Raw genomic sequence first — 19,995 nt, 5'->3', positions numbered from 1 at the left:
GGAGCATAAGATGGAAGAGTGAGGGATACACCTGGACTCACCTGCTTACATTGGCCCTCAGAAACAACTTGTCTCCTAGGGTGGCCTTGTAGGAGACATCAAATGTGATTAGGAAGGTGCCCTGAGAGGAAAAGAATGAAAGAATGGGGATAAGGAAAGTCATGGGGGAGTGAGGGAAGAAAATGGGTAAGGACAAAGGAGCAGAGTGATGAGGATTTGGGGGGAAGCATTCACCTTAGTGCCCTCGTGGAAGATGGGATGGTTGATGCTACAGTTGCTGCTCCTCAGGCTCTCATTCCCTGTGGGCGCTGCCTCACATTCCAGTCGCAGTGGGCGCTGGTGTGGTTGCTTCCAGAGGAGGAAAAGAAATTCAAATATGTTACCCATGTGCATATGTGGGCTAGATATATAACAGTGGGGCATTGCAGAACAGTAGGGAAAAGGACAGACTTTTCAAAAAATGGTCTTAGGAAAATCGGCCCATTCAAAACAAAATAAAACAAACAAAAGAGCAAAACACATTGGATCCCTACCTCACTCCATACATTAAAATATTCCAGCTAGATAAAAATTCTTAATGTGAAAAGGCACAATTATAAAGCTTTTAAAAGATAATACAGGGGATTATCTTCATAACCTTGGAGTAGGGAAGCATTTCAGACAAGATCCACACATTAAAAAAAAAAAAAAAAACGACAAAGGAAAATATTTGATAAAATTCAACCACAATCAAATTAAGACATTTGGCTCATCAAGAGACACTATACAGAGACTGAAAAGACTGGGAACAGGACTGTAAAATATACTTAATACATATAACTGGAAAAGTATTAGTAACAAGAATATTAAAGAGCTCTTAACAACTAGAAAAGTATGGACAACTCAGTAGAAGAATAAGGAAAAGACTTGGACAAGCACTTCCTAAAAGAAGAAATCAAAATGACCAGGAAATGATTACAATTTGCTCAACTTCATTAAATAAATGTAAATTAAAACTTCAAGGAGGTATCAACAGATAGACAAAAATTTTAAAGTCTGACAATGCCAAGTGTTGGAGTGGATGGAAAGCCACAGGTGATGGAAGTGCAAATAGGTGGAAATGGCTTGACTTTACTTATTATAATTGAAAATATGCATACTCAATGATTCAGAAATTCCATAACTGACATACATCTTCCAAATATTATGCATATGTGTACCAAGATACATGCTCAAGAATAGTCATGGCCAATATCAGAGAACAACTCAAATGACCATCAATTGTGAAATGGGTAAATAAGTTGTGGTACAGTCATACAAAGGGATTCCAAATAGCAATAAAAGTGTTTTACAGCCACAAGGAACAACATGGATGAATTTCACAAACATATGTTGAAGAAATGAATAAATATACAAGAGAACATATAACATGTTTCCATTCATATAAATTTCAAATATTGGCAAAAACTCACTGGTTTTATCTAAGAAACGGCAATCACTATTCTTACTGTGATCATCAGTTCCTAATATACTTTAGTGATTACCTTCGGGGAGAGAGTGAGGTTATAAGGAAAGGCACAGGGAGGACATCTGGGGGTGCCAGCAGTGTATTATTTCTTGACCTGATGCTAATTACATAGACATTTCATTAATATTATTCATCATACATAAGCTTTATGCACTTCTCACTCTATCTCCCTTCCTCCCTCCCTCCATCCCTCTCTGACTCTGGAACTCTGTATGTGTGTGTCTGTGTATGTCTGTGTGTGTGTGTGTGTGTGTGTGTGTGTGTGTGTGTGTGTGTGTTTATATTTCACCAGAGAAGAATTAAAAGAAAACTACTATAACCCAGAGCAGGGAAGAGATCCCAGCAACTGGAGCCCAAGGGAGCTATTTACCTGGGTTCCTAACACTCGTCGATAGGACAGCCCTGCTGGATAGTAGAAGTTGATCACAGTTCCATAGGAATCCTCACCTTCATTCCACAGAGTCACTGTCACATTAAGCTCCAAGGAGCTCCCTACCACCAGGGTCTGCAGGCTGGAGGAGGAAGGACAAAACTGAAAAAGAGGCTCCATTGGAAATGAGTTGGAATTGGATAGGGGGTAGGGGTGGGACTGTGGGAACTCATGAACTATTGGCTGAGAACATTCCGATCAAAATTTCTTTGTTAGAAGGAGAGCCAAAGGGAAACAAAAGTACATCTCATCCTATGAGGATGGGAGACCCAAAAGCTTAAGTGTCTAGAAATGAAAGCAGATAGAGCTCACCCTGAGGAGATGAGACTGACACTCAGGTCTCCTTCACAGAGGTGATCTTGTCCACAGTTCTTCTCAAAGGGGAGCTGCAGCAAAACAGAATATCTCTTCCCATCCATGTCTCAACCTTTCTTCATTCCCCTCATTAGGAGCACTCCTCTTAATAATGAGTAATACTCATTATTGAGTATTACTGAACACCCACTCTGCACACAACAGTGTGCTAGACACTGACAAGAAGTGGGGCAGTGGGGAAGGGGCAGTTAGAATATAAAAGAATGATAAGAACTTTGGTTTCAAGGGGCACAGAATTTAGTTGAGGAGTTAAATCCAACTCACATTGGAACAATTATTCAACAAACACTGTTAAGTAACAATAAGGGGGTGGGTAGGGAGTTAGAAAAACTGGAAACTACAGGTGAATTAGACATGGTTCTTGTACTTATGGAACCCACAATTCTAAAGGACCCACAAAAGTAGATGCAGATTGCTATGATTCCAGTCATGTAACGTTGGTATCACCATGAAGTAATAGGAAGCCAGAGAAGTGATAGATGCTGAATGTGGTTTCCAAAAGAGTGGAAGATAAGACTGGAGCTTTGGGGACTAGAGAAGATCTTTGGGGTGGAGAGAAGGAAATGTTTTCCAAGTAGGAGATACCACATGGAAAAAGGAACAGAAGTAGGAATGAGAAAAGTTGGGAAGGATTTGAAAAATGAGAACCAGAGAGTTTATATTGAGATAAAGTGGGCACCAGCTGGGACATGTGTAAAGGTCTTAGCTAGGCAGGGCCTTGGTAACTGGGTGGAGGCAATTTGGACTTGATGTGGTTGGGAACCAAAATAGGTTTTGAAGCACACAGAGATACAGTGAAAATCAGTACATCCCTGGGATTTCGTCAGAAGACTCACAGAAGCATTGAAGAGGTCCTGTGAGCCCACAGCCAGCACAGGGCGAAGGTTCTGAGATGAGGGGATGGGCTCCCCAGCCAGGGAGAAGTTGAAATGTAGGATGATGGGACTCAACACGTCCTCCACACAGTCCTGAGGGAGAATAGGCTTTCAAAGCCCCACTATCCTTCTCCTTACTTTCCACCACTGGCCCTTCTCAACTGCATCCATTTCCTGCTGTCCAGTCAGAATTTTGTGCAAGCTGTTCAGCCAGGTACTCTGGCCTCAACTTTCCTCTCTCAGGCCCCACTCTCCCCACCCTTTCCACCTCACCCAACAGGCAGCAGAGATGCCAGAGATTATCCTTGGGCTCCTTCTCCCCCCACCTTTCCCAGAACCCAAAGTCCTTACTGGTAAAAGCAGCTTAATGGTTTCACAGTAATCCCCCAGCCCCAGGGTTTTTCTTCGAGACAAAGTCCTGTTCTTGGTCTCATCAAAAATGGCACGAGAAATCAGGCGGCTTGGGTCTAATGCCAGATCATACCTGACAGAGCTTTGGACATCACCTGGAGGAGAATGGGAAACAGAAGACGAAAAGTCAAAGAGAACCTCTGAAGTTCTATGCTTTTTTTTTATTCGTGCAATAAATATTTGCTGCGCACTTTCTATGGGTCATGAGATGTAACAGGTGCTGGGGATATAGGTAGAGAAGGAGATAGAGAAATATAGCCCCAAGCTCACAGTCTAGGAAAAGAGATGAGCATGTAGGACTTAATGTCACACCATGATCAACTCAACAGTGGGATCCTCAGTTGTACCAAGGAGGGCTTGCTGGACGTCAGAGGTGCCTCCCTGGGTGGGCCTTGTCTGATCTCTGACCTGGAGGATGAGCAGGGGTTGGTGAAGAATGGGGAAGAGAAAATCCCAGACCATGAGAACAGTGGCTAAGACGAGAAGGGAGAGAGATGATGGCACATTTACAAAAAGGGAGAGTGGGATGAGGTGAGTTTGGAAGGGCAGAGAGGAGCAAAGTCAGCAAGGACATTGTAGGGAAGGATTTTGGTCTTTCTAAATGCAAGAAGAAAGTGGTTGAAGGGTGTTAAGCAGGAAAGTAAGGAAACTAGATTTGCATTTTAGGAACAATCCCTATAGTTTCTCTATGGGGATAGGGTGGGAGCTGCAAAAAACAGACATGGGAACAGCTCAAAGTATAGGTAGGAAAGGTAGGAGGTGGCTGGGGCCAGTGGGGAGAAATGGGCAGATGTACCCTGGAGATAGAACCTATGGCCTGGGTGTGGGGAGAGGGGGAGAAAAGGGACCCAGGTTTCCAACACTGGCAGCTGGGTGGATGTGGAGGTGGTATTTGGATTCCTGGGCGCATTCTCTCCTGACGATAGGGTGGGAACCTTTATGGGGTAAGGGGCTAGACTCACTAGGAAGAAACTCACCTAAGTGGTCCAGTGAACTTTTGCGGATAGTGAGACAGACTGTGGCATTTCCAGCTTCCAGAGTGGTGGGCACCTCTTCCCAGCACTGGTACACAGCCTTTGCCACCTCTGAGGGCATGAATCTCATAGTCACCCCCACATTCAGCACTGGCTGACTCCTGAGGGTGCAAAGAGGGGCTGAGGACCTGACTCTGACCTTGGGGAGGAGAACAAGGGAGGCGGCAGCTTTTGAACTGGACACACAGAGGGAAAGGGTGGGATGTGGGGAGTTATCACCTGAGCAGCAGCACCTGTCCCCGGGCCCCCACAGCCAGGTCCACTAGTCCATCCTGGGTGAGGTCCTGACCCCCACTCAGCGACTGTCCGAAATACTGGAGTGTGGGAGAGAGCTGGGAGCTTGCAATCCGCTGGCCAAAGAGGGAAAGGAGAAGTGGAAGTCAAGGGAAGGTCATTTGAGAGGTTTGAGAATAAAGATTTGGAAAGGAGAATACAGTGAATGAAAGTAGAACTGAATGGAAAAATTGAAAAGGAGAGATGAACGGGTAGGAATGGAAAGCAAGTGTAGTGACACCCCAGGGATCTCAGACAGAGAGAGGCAAGCTCCTTTGGTCCAATTCATGTGAGGGTACAGGCTAATGACAAAATTAAAGCATAACAATAGAAATATAATAGGTTAATTTACTCATCACGTGTATATTCCTTCATAAATATTTGATGAACAGAGTACTTAGTACTCCATTGAGTCGTCTTTACAAGAAGCCTATGGAGTTTATCATTTAATGTTTCATAGAGGGGAACTAAGGCTCACAGAGGTTAAATCAGTCACTGCCTAAGGCAACACAGCTGACATGACTGGCCAGGCATTTGACCAGGGCCTGCAATCTCTTACCCACTAAACTGCCCACAACAGATTGGAGTCTGTTTGGAGCCAAAGGACAAAAGAGAGATAATTTGCACTTAGCTGGGCCTGGTGAAGTTCATGGCAATAAACCCCTAAAAGGAGAATAGCTACTACTAAGGTCCATGACAAGAGGCACAGGGACATCAGGCACATCTAAGACATGGGAAAGGAGGTGGAACTGGAAGAGGCTTCAGAGAGGGGCCTCACCTGGCTGTGGGAGGGCCTGATGCCCAGTTCTGAGGTTCCATGAAATAGGTAGACAGCACCCCGGTTTTCTTGCTCTCCTGGGGCACCGATGGCGACGTCTGTCAGTTTGTCCCCATTCGCATCCCCCAGCACTGTCAAGGCTGCCCCAAAGCGGCCCCAGGGGTGGCCCTGCTCCCCACAGAGAATGATCTCACACTGCCACCTAGCCCTCTGCAGAACAAAACCTGTGTCATGCCCCAACCCAGACAACCCCTCCACCCCACTCCCAGGCCCCACCCAGCCCAGGTCTCATCAGACACTCACCCCCTGGGGCAAGTGGCACACGGACACCTGGCCCCCCCACGTCAGCTTGTAGTAGTGTGGAGCCCCAATGAGGACAAGGTCAGAGCTACCATCTCTATCCACATCCACAGTACAGAGGGAGGCCCCAAAGTAGGAGCCAATCTGGAGGGCAGAGCGTTAAGTCACCCTGCCTGCCTGCCCCCTGCCACCAGAACCTTACCCCGTGGTCCCCCAAACCCCTTCATCTCCTCCCTCTCCATCCTTGGACACCCTGCCACCCTCATGGTCCACTCTGGATTCCTCTACACCCAACCTGGGTCCCTGCAACTTCAGCCTTTGGCTTCCATTGTCCGGACTCCTGGGTGAAGAGGACAACCTTCCCAGTATGCTGATGGCGGGGAGCCCCCAGGATCAGGCTCTTCACCCCCTTCCAAAAGGCCAGCTCGGTGGAGTAACCTGGGGGGAGGGCAGGCCTCAGCACAAAATCTTCCTCCCCATCCCTTAAGTTCCTGCCCTTTCCAGGCAGCTCATCTCCTCCCGCCTGTGCCCCCAACCACAGCTTTTTCTCACCCAGGTAAGAGTCCCTCATGTCCACGTTCTCTTGAGACACACTGATGAAAGTGGGGCTCATATTTTGGGGGTATAGGAAGGCACCTCCAGACCAGCTGAAGCTCCCCACAGCCCCCAGAACTGGTCCATCCTGGGAGGAAAGGATTCCAGGGCTAAGCAGTTTTGAGTCAAAACAAGGCAGCCTATTCCAAAGCAATGCCTGCTACCGACTCCACTCATTATTTGGAATTCTCTTTTCCTTCCCCAGTCCTGTCCAGCAGCTTCAATCCCTGACTCCTAATGTCTCTCTCAGTCCATCCCCAGTGCCACTGCTCCAGTAAGTCCCAGCTCTTCTCACCCACTGCCCTTTCTGCCTCCTATTGTGTTCTTCTTCTCCATCCTCCTCAGTGTTAGGTTTCCTCAGACCAAATATATAGCCATCACCCAGCTGGCAACCCAAGATGGCTCCCTGTCACCAAGACCCTGAGGATGGCATCTCAGGTCCTCCCCAGACAAACCTGTGGAGTTGCTCTATGCTTTGAACACACCGAGTGTTTGACCTGGACACCTCTCCTCTCTTTCTGAGACGCAACTCCTCTCTTGGGAAGAGTCATCCTCAAAGCCACCTTCTCTGTGAGGTCTTCCTTGGCTCCCTCGGGGAGTGATAGGTGTTTCCTACTCTGCATACCTTGCTTATTGCCTTTCTAAACTTTTGACTATAGATAATTTAGAACATATACAAAAGTAGAAAGAAATGCACAATGAACTCGTAAGTACCCAGGTTCAATGATCAATTCATTACCAACCTCGATTCATTTCTATGTCCCTCCAACTCACCCCCAAAACTCTTTTGAAGAAAATCCCTATGGATATTTTTAACACACATCTACTTTCACATAAGTCATGCTATTTTGTCATTTCTTCGGTCTGCATGATCTGGCCTTTCCCATCTCTCCACCCACTCCTTCCATGCTGCCCCTCACTCACCCTGCTCCAGCTATGCTGTCCCTTTTATCTCTCTAGTGCAGTAACCTTGTTCATGCTTCAGGACCTTTGCACTTGCCTTTTCCTCTCCCTGGAGCAATCTCTCCCCAGATTTTTCCACATCTATCCCTTTCTCATCATTCACCCTCAGTTGTTATTCCTCAGGCCTCCTCTGATCATCTCTCTTGCTCTCTTCTAACACAGAGCATAATCTGAAGATCTTTTGTTTGTGTTTATTGCCTCCTCCCACTGTATGTGTGCTCTTTGTGAGAGCAGGAACCTTGGCTATCCTGTTCTCTGCCGTGCTCCTAGCACCTACATACACTGCCTATATGTCTCTCTCTAAATGGACAGTGACCTTGAGGACAGGATCTCCTTCTTATTTACTTCTGGGTCCCAGGTCCCAGCACAGGGCTGGCCCAGGATTGGTGCCTGAGACCTGTTTATCAAGCATATGCTCCACCTACCATGGTGAGCACTGAACTGATGCCTTCTTGTGACATCTCATGCTGGAAGGAGCTACTTGTCCTCGACTGGGTTCCTGTGGGAAAACAGGTCACTTAGGCTTTGGGGACCATGAGACCACAAGGACTTAGAAGGAGAAGAATGAGTCCGGGTCTCAGGTTCTGGGGCACAATTTTGGGTGACATGTGAATAGGGATGGACCCTCAGAACTGTAGGGAACAATCAGGTTGGGAACCTTTGGATTCCAAGACCAAGCTCGCCCTGTATTTACCCTCCACTGCAAAGATCTTCTCCTGCAGCTGCTTCTGGATGCTGCTGAGTGCTGCAAAGTTGTCCACCTTGAACACGTGATCCTGAGAGGGCACTGAGCCAATGGTGTTCAGCTCCTCCCTGGCAGTGGGTTCCTGGAAAGCATCTCCCACCTGTGGCAGAGAGGCAGCTGAGGAGGAGCCCACCAGCCTTTCTGCATGGGTGAGATGCAGTCTCAGTCTGAGAGAGCCACGAGGAAGAGGACGTACCCCAATGGCATAGCGAATGATGCCAGCTTTCTCTGCCAGGGGCATGACATCACTGTATTCCAGGGGGTCTTTGTATTTCTGCCCATCTGTGATGACAATGAGAATCTTCTTGGCACTTTCACGGGCACCATTCCTACTATGAAACAGTTCTTTCCTGTCAAGGAAGAAAGGGAGTTGGCTCTCCTGAGATGAAACTGATTTTGAAAAGAAATCATTTGCAGCTCTAGAAGGTCATCTGGGGAGACTTTGGTGTTCTGGCACCCTTCAACTTTACCAGGAAAAATGTTAAGAAAATGCCTCAGCTACGGGTACCTCGGTGGTTTAGTTTGTTTGGTGTCAGACTTTGGCTGAGGTCATGATCTCACATCTCATGAGTTGGAGCCCCACATCGAACTCTGCACTAACAGCCTGGAACCTTTTTGGATTCTCTGTCTCCTTTTCTCTGCCCCTCCCCCAATCTCTCTCTTTCTGTCTCTCAAAAATAAATGAAAACTTAAACAAAAGAAATAGTCACAGCCCTTTCTGAAAGCCATACAATAATTAGTAAGACCAATAATAAATGTACTCCTATGTCTTGTTCTAAAAATCCTGCCATTATGGAACCTCATTTACAGGAGACAGTGTGGTTCAGAGTAGGAGCTTTGGAGTCAGACACTTGGTCAATTGTTTTACCTCCCTGAACCTCTGCTTGTCTTCGTGGAAGATGAGAATAAGAATTGTGCCATAGCTCATCTTCAGTGTTGGCCCCAGTGTGCCACATCTGATTCCCTTCCCATAGTGAATCTGACCTGTGACTTGTTTTAATCAGTAGCATGAAATGGAAATGACACTATTCTAGTTATGGGCTTAAAAAGCCTTGGTAGCTCTTGCACTTTGGGGAGCAAAGTTGGTAGGAGTATGCCTTGTTCAGCATTTCTCCAGTACCACCCCTAGAGTGGTACCCTTGGGTGCACAAGTCAAAGATCCCAGACATTCACCCAGTTCTTTCCCAGAAGAGCCACATCTTCTGTTCTGGCCCCACCACCTAAGCCATTTCTTCATGGTCTGCCTAGCACCCAATGCTGGACAGGCACATTGTAAGCACCCAGTTAATGCAGAGAACTCACATAAATGAGGATGTGGGGGTAGAGGGATGTGAGTGAGGAGACAGGCAGAACACACTTGGCAACAATTCCTGACTCCTTGCCAGGGATGTCAAAAAGGGGTGCACCATTTTCTGGATAAAACTCTAACCACTTGTCCAGCACTTCATGTTCAGAAGCACCTCATGCATCAGATCTCATGTAATCCTTACAACCAGGATGTACATTTATCCTCATTTGACAGTTTACTGAGACTTAGATTCAGTAACTTCCAGTGTTGCCCAGATTATCAGCAGGGAGCCAGAATGAGAACTCTGATTGTCTGAACCAAAGCTTATGTCTCTGCTGCCCCAGGTGGAGTCAGAATCTAGCGAATCCAAGGCCGGCAGAGAGGACACACACTGCAGAAGAATCCCACACTATATCGGGGGGAACACTCCAGGGAGGACAGCCTCTCCACTCCCCTTTAGAGCCCCTTTCTCCAGAACTTCCTAGAACTGTGCCGACCAGCATGAGGAAGTGTGGCAGTGTGTCCAAATGAGGCAGAAGGGAGAACTTACACTACTTTCAGGATGCCTGTGGCTGTAAAAGTCAGGCCTTTCAGTTGTCTGATGGGATCCACGAGGCTCTGAGGGCTTGAGCTTCTCTGGAATTTAGTGAAGGTGAAGTGGATCTCCAGATGGTTGGAGTACTGCATGAGTGAGAACTGCAAAGACCAAGAGGAAGGCCCTGGGTTTCAGGAGTTATTTTTAAATTAACTTTTATTTTAGAATAATTTTGGATTTACAATTTCCATGTGTTTTTTGAGGCTAAAACCCAGGAGGAAATTGGCCCAAAAAGAAAACTAGGAAATCAAAACCAAATAATGCTTCTTTTATACTTTGGAAATACTGCAATATTTGTTAAAATAAGATTTTTTAAACTTTCATAACATATGAAATCAACTTGTAGGCTATATTTCCTTACTTCTCAAGAATTCATACACACATATACACTAATTAGTGAGAAATAAAATAAGAGAAATAATGAGTTGCATGGAAAACACAACAAAGAAATCATGAAGTATTTGGCCAAGTTATCTTCAGTCTAATTTCATAGCAAAACTATTTTTGCAATCCTTTCAATGCTTTTTAGCAGTAAAAAAAACTTATATTTCCTGGGCCATATAAAGACATATTAAATGCCACAGGGGAATTTCCTCAGGTAAGGGCACAAATCAGCCCTGCACTGAGATCTTAGCCTTATCATGGCATAGGTCCACTGAGCCCACCCCCAGCAATGCCAGGCCTCCTCCTAGGTTGGCCTTTCCCAAAGGCGGCCACCCCCCCTCAACACTCCCCAGGTCTCAGGGACCCAATCTTCACCAGTGTGTTGGTGCCCTCAAACTGTCCCATCACAGCTATGACAAAGTCCTTCATCTGCTTAAAGTCCCTTTGGTCAATACTTCCAGAGCCATCAATCAGGAAGACAATGTCCATCTCTTGACTTGGACACTCTGTAGAGAAGGAGGAAGGAATCAGAGATGCTAGTGTGGGGCCCAGCCATCTCCCAGGACCCAGAAACCCTTTCTGCTCCACAGACTTAAAGTGTCATTCCTGGATTAGGAATCAATTCCCACCAAGTTTCCAGCACCCTCCACAGAGGAGGCCCAAATCCACTGCCCAAAATTTAAGAAACCAACCAAACAAAGAGAGAGAGAGAGAGAGAGAAACACAAAGAGAGATACAAACAAGAAACAGACTTTTAACTATAGAGAACAAACTCTTGGTTACCAGGAGGGAGGTGAGTGGTGGATGGGTGAAATAGGTGATGGGGATTAAGGAACACACTTGTCATGATGAGCACCAGGTGATACATGGAATTGTTGAATCACTATATTGTACATCTGAAACTAATATAACACTGTGTGCTAACTATACTGTAATTAAAATTAAAACTTTATTTAAAAAAGCATTCTAACCACAAAAGAAAAATCTGTTGCCCAAGCCCCTTCCCCCTCATCAGGGTCCCTATTGCTTCCCACCTTCCACAAAGTCTAGAACATGGAGGAGGAAGGAAAGGACAGAGACAAGGTGGGCTCCTCATTTGCTTAGTCAACAAATATTTATTGAATACACACTCTAGGAATGTTGTAGAGCACAGGGGAAAGCAATTTAGGAAAGTGATTCAGAGTTTGTATTCTGAGCATGCCTGGGCTCAAATCCCAGCTCTTGCATCTACTAGTGGTCAACTCAAGCAAGTTATGTAACTTCACTGGGCTTCAGTTTTCCCCATCTGTAAAATGGAGATAATAATAGTGCCTAACACATGGACTAGGATAAAAAGTAATATGTGTATAAAATGCTTAAGATTGGGCCTGGCCCCCCATAAAGGTTAGCTCCTATCACCATCATCACCATGTGCCAGGCATTGTTTCAGGCCCAAAAACACACCTGCATGGATGCTAAGTTGTGCCACCAAGACACACCCCCTATCAGGACGGAGGTGCTTATCATCAGCTGCAGGTAGTTGGCTGTTGATGGCTCCCAGCTGATAACTAAGCATCAGGAGTTGCCCACAGTTACACCTCCTGCTCCTGGGGGCAACCTGCATGCAGTCATGTTCCAAGCTTCTCTGAGTTGGCTGAAGCCTCTGTTCTGATCCATCACAGTCCACCCTCTTTCTCTAATGAGTCCTGCTTCCTTCATGCTCTCAGAAGTATTGCTGCTGAGAATATTCCCAAATGAGACACAGAGTTCACTTCTCAGGAAATCTGGTCTAAGTCCATAGTTTTAGAAAAGATACCATCCCTGCCTTCATGGAGTCCACACAAGGTAAAGACACACCTTATACCCATGAACAAATAAGACATTTCAGACCAACCCCAAACTCACATAAAGTGTGTGGCTTGTGTAAAGGACACAGTTGGTGCCTCCACCAGTACCCCACATCCTGTGTTGCTCTCAGTGTGGTAAGAGATCAGGCCACCACAGACAGCAATGAGGCATGATGCTGAACTGTGGCAGCTGGCCTCCTGCCACTGAAACAAAAATACTTTCTCCTCACTCCCCACACCTCCCCCATCTCGCCTATTCAACCAGCTGGTGCTTCACCCATGCTGAAAAGAAATGGAAGATCACTTTCCTCTCTGCTTCCTTGACCAGAAAATTCAGCCCTCCACATGGCTGGCCAAGAAGCCCTAAGGTGCTCCCCTCCTCACCTGTTATCTCCCAACAGCTTGGTAGCTGAAGTTCCCTGTCCCCACATCTTTCACTTGTGTGTACTTGTTAGCTGGACCACAAAACCACCCACCATATCCTCTCTCAGGCCAGCCCAGTGGCAAGTTCCCTCACAATACCACTTCTGTTCTTTGTTCCTTTTATTATATCCACTGGGCTCCCAGCAGCAGGCACCAGGCTATAGCTGAGCACTGCCTGAGAAAAGACAGGTTAACATCAGGAAAGGTTGGTTTCATCTCTGAGCTTTGTTACTTCCCAACAGTGGGAACTCAGTTCTCTAAGACTCAGTTTTCTTGCTTGTGAGACAGGGATCATCCTGCCTACCAACCAGAAACTATGAGGATGCAATAAAAATGCACATCACACATCCAGCACTGTCTGGCATGCAGTCCCTTCATCCTCTACTCAGACTTGCCTTGCTTACACCAGGCTTATGTGCCTAAGTTCCATTTTCAACAAGCATCCCATCTCATGAGCCATGGAGACATCTAGAATAAAGGAGATATGTCCTAGTGCTGAAATGCCACATCCTCTATTTTGACTGCACAGACATCCAAGGTAGTTCATGGCACCCCCAAGAGTCCTGGACACCCCTCCTCCACTCTCTCTGTCCCGTCTGTAGACTCTGCTCTCACAGTTTGATTGAGAGGTGTTTCTGCTGCTATTTCACCTTTGCCTAAAATCCCACCATGCCTGGTATCATGGCTTCTCTAGTCCAAAGCATTGCTCTCAGTCAGCACCTAGAGTGCCCAGAGAAGACAGTTTACCTGTATCTTCCTCCTAGTCTAAGCACATGGTTCTAGCTAGCTAGAATATCAGTCATAACAGTAGTCACATATTATGTGCCAAGCAGAGGTCTAAGCATATATATATATATATATATATATATATATATAATGTTTTAATCCTCATAACCACCTCGATTATTAAGACCCAGTTGACCAAAGAGGAAATGAAAACCAGGGAATTAGGTCACTTTCCCAAGGACACAGAAGACAGACTTATTCAGAATGACTCTCAGAGAGATGATGTTCAGTGTCCCTGGCACCACTCTCTGTGGAAGACATCAGCAACAAAATTGTGCATCACATTTTCCATGGTCCTAACGTTTGCTCCCTTTAGAAACTCATCAGTGAGTGATCAGGAATGGCCTCGTAGTTGGATCCCTGGATCTATCATCCTCACCACATTTTTGACCATCCAAGGCCTTTTCTCTGAAAGCCCAAGAAGCATCTCTGCACCTGTTGGCAACTGTGAGGTCCTCATGCCTCCTTTTCCCCTTGACCAGCTTAGAGAACCTGTTGTAAGCTGCCCTTCTTACGAGGCCAGACCATGTTCCCAGACCTTCTTGGGCTCACTGAGGCCTCTGGGAAGGGGCCATGAGCACAGGAAGCCAAGACCATAGTCTTAGGCTCTGCCCACTCCTCTGTGCCAGTATGTGTATAAAACAGAAATGCTGTCTCTAAAGGGACCTACTTGGCAGGGCAGCAGGCACTGTCCGAATGGTCTGCAGGTGGGAGCCCAACAGGAAGCAAAAGCCTTCTGCATACATATTCTCCCCACAGGCTCTGTGCATGGTTGGGCCGCAGGCCTAGAGGCAGAGACCTGTGTGAGCAAAGGGGCCCCAGAATTCTCCATTTTCTTCTCCCCCAGCCCAAGCCTCCTCTGGCCCCTGATCCCGCCCTTGTGACCCTTCTATGACCCAGAGAAACTCACCAGCAGCCAGGAGCGATTGTTGGAGGCTGCCAGGGACAGGCCTAGGGACATGTTCACGGCCTCTGGTGGTGCTGAGGGCAGATACACATGATCATACTTATGGGCACACCCTCATTTGGGGGGAGAATCAGGACTAGAGGCCAAGGAGAGACATTCTGGTACAGGAGGATTGAGGGCCCCAATTCCCAGGTGGAGTCACTCACTGTGCAGTGATATAGGTTGACATAGGCCAGTGGCAGCTGCACAGTCATACAACCGTCCTGTCCGGTTGACCGCCACCACCTCCAGGGGGGCTCCCACCACGAGTCTGGAGGCACAAGCATGACATATAGTTGTATGAGGGGTAAGGCCAAGGGCTCTTCAGGTGAGGAAGTATCACCATGTGACAAGGAAGTGAGAGTTTGAGAGAGAAGCTCTTGGCATTTGCCACTCATGAGGCTACTCAAAAAGGAGAGCTTCAGTTTAACCCACATGTGCTGAAGGACTATGCTGGACTTTTTGTTTGTGTATGTGTGAGGATACATAAATAAATTTGTATTTATATATACAAATGGTTTGAGTGCTGTTTTTTAACATTAACCAAAAATAAATATATTCAAAAGAAAAACATTTTCCAGCCATGAGTAAGTGCATTTTGTTTCTGGGGTACCATCATTCTGAGCCACCCAAGAAATAGATCACCTCAAGTTACATGGAAAAAAAAGAATTTTTTATATTAAATATAATTTATTGTCAAATTGGTTTCCATACAACACCCAGTGCTCAATCCAACAGGTGCCCTGGAAAAAAAATTAAAGATTATTTATTTTTGAAAGAGAGAGAGCATGAATGAGCTGGGGAGGGGCAGAGGGGAGGGGAGACAGAATCCCAAGCATGTTCCGTGCTGTCAGCACAAAGCTGAATGTGTCGCTCTAAGCCACAAACTGTGAGATCATCTCCTTAGCCAAACTCGGATGCTTAGCTGACTGAGTCAGCCAGGCACCCCTACATGGAAAAATTTTAAACCATAAGGTACCAAAACAAAAATATTATTCTGTAATTAATTGGATAATTTAAATATAACATAAGCAATTTGAGTTGGACAACTTAAAGCAAAAGCATCAGACTCCATATCAATATCTACAGTCATATAAGTGCAAAAATTTATTTACAAAACCTTTTGAGAGGAGAGAATTTTTTAATTTAAAAAAATGTTATCTCTGCCAACAATCTCTCCACTCAGATGAGAAAACTAGACAAATATTTGTGTGTTTTTAACTAATTAGCCAGGCAAACCACATTAGGTTAGCATTTAAATCTTCCTTCTAGAAAGCTATTCCTTTATGGAAAACTGAAATCCTTGTGGGTCTAACACTTGCTGATGAAAATCTAAATAGATGGTTAGAGATGTAGCAGTTTGGGACCTGCTGGCATAAATGGATGAGCAAACTTTTCATCTACATGTTTTTCTTTACCTTATCTATTCCTGATTCATAGGCTTAGTCTTTTCAGTGTTTGGGTTGTGTTTCAACAGACAACAGGAAAAACAATAACTTTGTAGCAATCAGCATGTCATCCAATCTATATATTTACTTTTTTGTAAATACTGGTGAACAGCAGTCAATCAATAGTTTATGTGTGTGTGTGTGTGTGTGTGTGTGTGTGTGTGTAACTGATGGTGATGGAAGTGGGACAGTGGCTATCTTTGAATTTGTTGGATTTTGAGTGATCAGAAAAGGCCTAAGGGAATCCAGGGGAGGGGACCTGAGGATGTTCTGTACCTGGATCCAGGCGGCAGCTACCTGGGTATACACATATGAAAAATTTATTGAGTTGGACCTTCCAAGATTGGGCACTTCAGTTTTTGCCCTGTATATTTCAAAACAAACAAACAAACCAAAAAAAAAACCACCCCATAACTCTGACATCTGGCATTTTCTTCCATGCCCCAGCCTGACAGCTGGGTGAGGAAGGGGGATGGATGTGCTCTTAGAACTCAGTGACCTCAATATGCTACTTCTTGGCCAATGAAATCTTCTTGTATTCTCAGGCTCATTGCCAACTTGACCTCCTCTGTGAAGCCTTCCTAGAATTCCCTCCTGGGTTTGATCTCTTCCTTCTTATGCCTCCAGATTTCCGTTATACTTGCATCACATTGGGACTTTAACAACTTGGGTCCCTGCTGCTGGGACCTGAGAATGTGAGTTTCTGGAAGCAGGGTGAGGTACATAATTGACAGTCCCAGTGTGAGATAAAAATGTGGGCCTTTTATTCTGGGAGAAAAAAAGTTTTTTGTCCCTTTTTTTTTCCTCCCCATGATCCTCCTCTTTACCTGTCCTGTCTTTACCTGTTTGCTATTTAGTGTTGATTTCCCCAAGGCACAGGGATTTTCCCAGGGCCAGTGCAAACCCCACAGACTGGGAAAACTGTGCACAGCCAACCTTGACCTTGCCTAACTCATACCAGGGGCTGAGGGCAGCAGGGGTCACTGGATAGGTGTGGGGAAGCAGGAAGCTAAGAACCACTCCACAGAAGGCTAGACTGCATGTGAGCCAAAGCTCCAAGCCTCCAGCACATCTCCACTTCCCCATCAATCTTAATGACCACACACAAATGCTAAGATCAATTCTTAATAATTTCAAGAAGAAGACTGCAAAACATTATTACAAGTGCAAGGGTAACTGTACTGGTCACTTACACTGGTCACATGCCATGAGGCGAGACCTGTCTGGAGGAGATTCAAGATCTCCCTCCTGAAGGAGTGTCTTGTCCAGAGTTTGTGACCCTTCCTGGGACCGTGAATAGTTGGTAGTAGTGGTGTCAGTGGTGTCAGACTTTGCCCATGCTGCCCTTCCTCCAGATACCTCCTAATCCATGTTCATCCATTTGCCTGAAGGCTGAAGGGGTGAAGGTGGGGAGAGTGGGCAGGGCTTACCTCGATCTGCCAAACTGGGCCACACTCTGTCCAAAGCTAACTCCATCCTCTTGAAAGACCATGGGCTCCTCCACATCCAAGTTGAACCCATAATAAGAAGCAATGACTGAGGAATATGGAGAGGGAAGTGAGGGTGGGAGGAACAGTCAGAGAAGCCTCATCTCCTCTGGATACCTGACTTTTGGGATCTTGATGCCCACCCCAGTCCAGCTCATCTTCCCAGGAGAAGGGTGTTCTTTTGTTTCCTGATTTGCCATCTGTGTGGCTCCTGTCTCTCCCTTCCTCAACAATAATCAAACCACAATACAAAGGGCAACAATCCAGAGAAATGCCCCCTCAAGGATATTTCAAAGGACATGTACAACCTGAAATTGAGCCTGTCACCTCATGGTATGTTAGCTCAAGAATGCCCCTTATGATAATACAATTCATTTCCTAAACTGAGACCTTCTGAGAATGAAAGGGACACCATTAATAATTACATCATGGCCCACCCTAAGGTCCAGATGGGGAAACAGACTTAGAATTTTTTGATTAATTATTTATTATTATGTGTTTCCCATGCCCCCCTTCCTTGGTGCTAGGCTCTAAGACAACAAGGACTGCAACCATCTTGTGTTGGTGCCTGAGGCAGTGCCTGGCCCTTAACAGGTGACTAATTACTTACTATTTGTTGGCTGACCCAGAACTGCACAGGAAGTCCCTGGTAGAGCCAGGATTCCAACCCACTCTCCTGATCCTTCACATTCTCCTCTCTGGTGACTAAGCTCAAAAACCTCAGTGGAAGGTCCCCTACATTTCAAGGGTTTTTCCCACAACTCTCACTCCTAGACAGCAGGTTTCTTCTCCATTTCTACTAGAATTCCCAGCTGTCTCTGGATTGAGGAGTCAACTCCAACCCCAAAGTAGGGAAGCTCTAAGAATATAAACCATTAGGCCAGGATGTGACAGGAAAGGTCCAAACAACTGAATCTTGGGGTTCTGGGAAAAGGCCAGATGTTGAAGGTGCCATAACCCTACCATGGCCACATGCAAGGGAGCTTCACATCCCAAATCTCCTCAAAGGATGATTCTATTTCTGAGTCTGAAAAAAGAACCTATGACCAGACAAGTAGGATGATGCCAAAAGTCTCAGACTGAAATGTCTCAGAGGCCAAGAGGGTGACATCAGTGAGTGAAGTGGGTGGTGTGAGTACCAGGGAATTATGGGCACTTAGAGAATGTGGCCCTTTTAAAGGAGGTAAGCATTACCAGGGTCTAGAATTCAGAGCTCCAGACCTTCCCATTTCTCAAGAGAAGCTGAAAGTCTGGATTTTTGTGTGGAATCTGATTTTGACTGACACACAAATCATTTCAAATGACACAGAAATGTGATCCTGTTACAGGTTCAATTTCTGGACTATTCTCTTGGCAGTCGTGGAACAACCTACCTGAAATCAAAACCAAGGACCAAGGATGAGATATCCAAAGTTTCCCTTCCCTATTGACTTCTATGGCCTTCCCCCCTGGGGCTCTGAGGCTGACTCCTGTCAACCATACAACACACACACACACACACACACACACACACACACACCAGGGGCCTGACAGAAGGTGGGGGGAAGCCTTGGGGAATGTGGAGAAGTAGTTTATTCTCCACCCAAACTTAGCCTATGAGTCCATCTTGTCTCATCTTTGCTCAGGTTATGACCCTCCCCTGATTCCAGGCCATTCCTCTTTCCACACCAGACTCTAGACACTAAGGCACTCCCTTGCCTCACCTCCTCCACAGAGCTATATGAGCTGACCACCAGCCCCAGAATGCCCTATCAGACAGAGACGCCCCCGCCCAGACCTCTTCCAGCTCTGAGGCCCCACTTACCACCTAAGAGGAGCATAATTCCAAAAGCCATCATTGAGCAGCGTATCGAAGAAGGCGTGAAGAGCTGAGCAGCAGAGCACTGAAGGATACTCAGTGTCCTCGGGGAGAATTAAAATAATGACTCAGGCCTTCAAGTGACAGAAGGAGGGGCATAGTGAGGAAGTCTTTGGTTAATCATAGAACAGAGGCAGGGACAGGAGGCCAAAGACACTCTTGGGGAAAATCGCCCATACTCTCCCACCACCACCACCTTTAGAGATCTGGCTTCCTTGTCCAGGGCTTGGCTTTCCCAGAAGTCCACCCTCCCCCATCCCTTGAGACCCAGTTGATACCCAGGGAACTCTGGGACCCCCCTGGGGCCCAGAAACCAAAGTGCATATGACTTAAAGGGGGTGAAACAGATGGCTACAGAGCCCTCACTTCATGGATGTGAGCCTGGAGAACGGCAGGCCTCCACCTCCGATAGCAGTGTTGGGGGTGTAGCAGGAGTTACAGTGTTGTTTATAAAACCGGACTCCATTGAGAGGAAAATGGATAATCAAACTGGTAAATGGGCTTAGTAGCCATAAAAGGGCTTACCAGTCAACAATAAAAGAGAAGAGACTACAGATAGGTGTAACAACATGGATAAATCTCAACTTTGTCATAAGTAAAAGAAATCAGACACCAGACTGCAAAATGTTTGATTCGTTTCACATGAACAGGCAAAACTAATCTGTTAAG

The 19,995-nt window shown here is 46.1% G+C and overlaps 1 protein-coding gene across 3 annotated transcripts in view; it reads right to left on the bottom strand.

The window, feature by feature from the left end:
• Window positions 1-19,558, bottom strand: part of LOC125928126 (integrin alpha-D-like) — a 74,575-nt gene extending 55,017 nt beyond the window's left edge. The window contains exons 1-22 of one of the 3 annotated variants that reach the window (XM_049638712.1): window positions 19,273-19,558; window positions 17,412-17,517; window positions 14,701-14,804; window positions 14,498-14,568; window positions 14,258-14,372; window positions 10,928-11,058; window positions 10,124-10,269; window positions 8,482-8,635; window positions 8,235-8,385; window positions 7,966-8,039; window positions 6,536-6,665; window positions 6,279-6,421; window positions 5,987-6,127; window positions 5,684-5,893; window positions 4,852-4,982; window positions 4,576-4,733; window positions 3,539-3,693; window positions 3,149-3,280; window positions 2,250-2,323; window positions 1,878-2,019; window positions 235-348; window positions 42-121 (exon numbers count right to left, since the gene is read on the bottom strand). In XM_049638712.1, coding sequence (XP_049494669.1) covers window positions 42-121; window positions 235-348; window positions 1,878-2,019; window positions 2,250-2,323; window positions 3,149-3,280; window positions 3,539-3,693; window positions 4,576-4,733; window positions 4,852-4,982; window positions 5,684-5,893; window positions 5,987-6,127; window positions 6,279-6,421; window positions 6,536-6,665; window positions 7,966-8,039; window positions 8,235-8,385; window positions 8,482-8,635; window positions 10,124-10,269; window positions 10,928-11,058; window positions 14,258-14,372; window positions 14,498-14,568; window positions 14,701-14,804; window positions 17,412-17,517; window positions 19,273-19,306 — 2,696 coding nt within the window. In that variant the 5' untranslated portion in view covers window positions 19,307-19,558. Of the gene's footprint in view, window positions 1-41; window positions 122-234; window positions 349-1,877; window positions 2,020-2,249; window positions 2,324-3,148; window positions 3,281-3,538; window positions 3,694-4,575; window positions 4,734-4,851; window positions 4,983-5,683; window positions 5,894-5,986; window positions 6,128-6,278; window positions 6,422-6,535; window positions 6,666-7,965; window positions 8,040-8,234; window positions 8,386-8,481; window positions 8,636-10,123; window positions 10,270-10,927; window positions 11,059-14,257; window positions 14,410-14,497; window positions 14,569-14,700; window positions 14,805-17,411; window positions 17,518-19,272 lie in introns of those variants that run through there. The other 2 variants (XM_049638710.1, XM_049638711.1) reach the window with 2 other exon arrangements.
• Between the last annotated feature and the right edge of the window lie 437 nt (window positions 19,559-19,995).

Source organism: Panthera uncia, chromosome E3 (assembly GCF_023721935.1).
Source record: "Panthera uncia isolate 11264 chromosome E3, Puncia_PCG_1.0, whole genome shotgun sequence".
Taxonomy (NCBI): domain Eukaryota; kingdom Metazoa; phylum Chordata; class Mammalia; order Carnivora; family Felidae; genus Panthera; species Panthera uncia.
The sequence above is the reverse complement of the archived record's forward strand: the minus strand, read 5'-3'. Positions and strand labels throughout refer to the sequence as shown.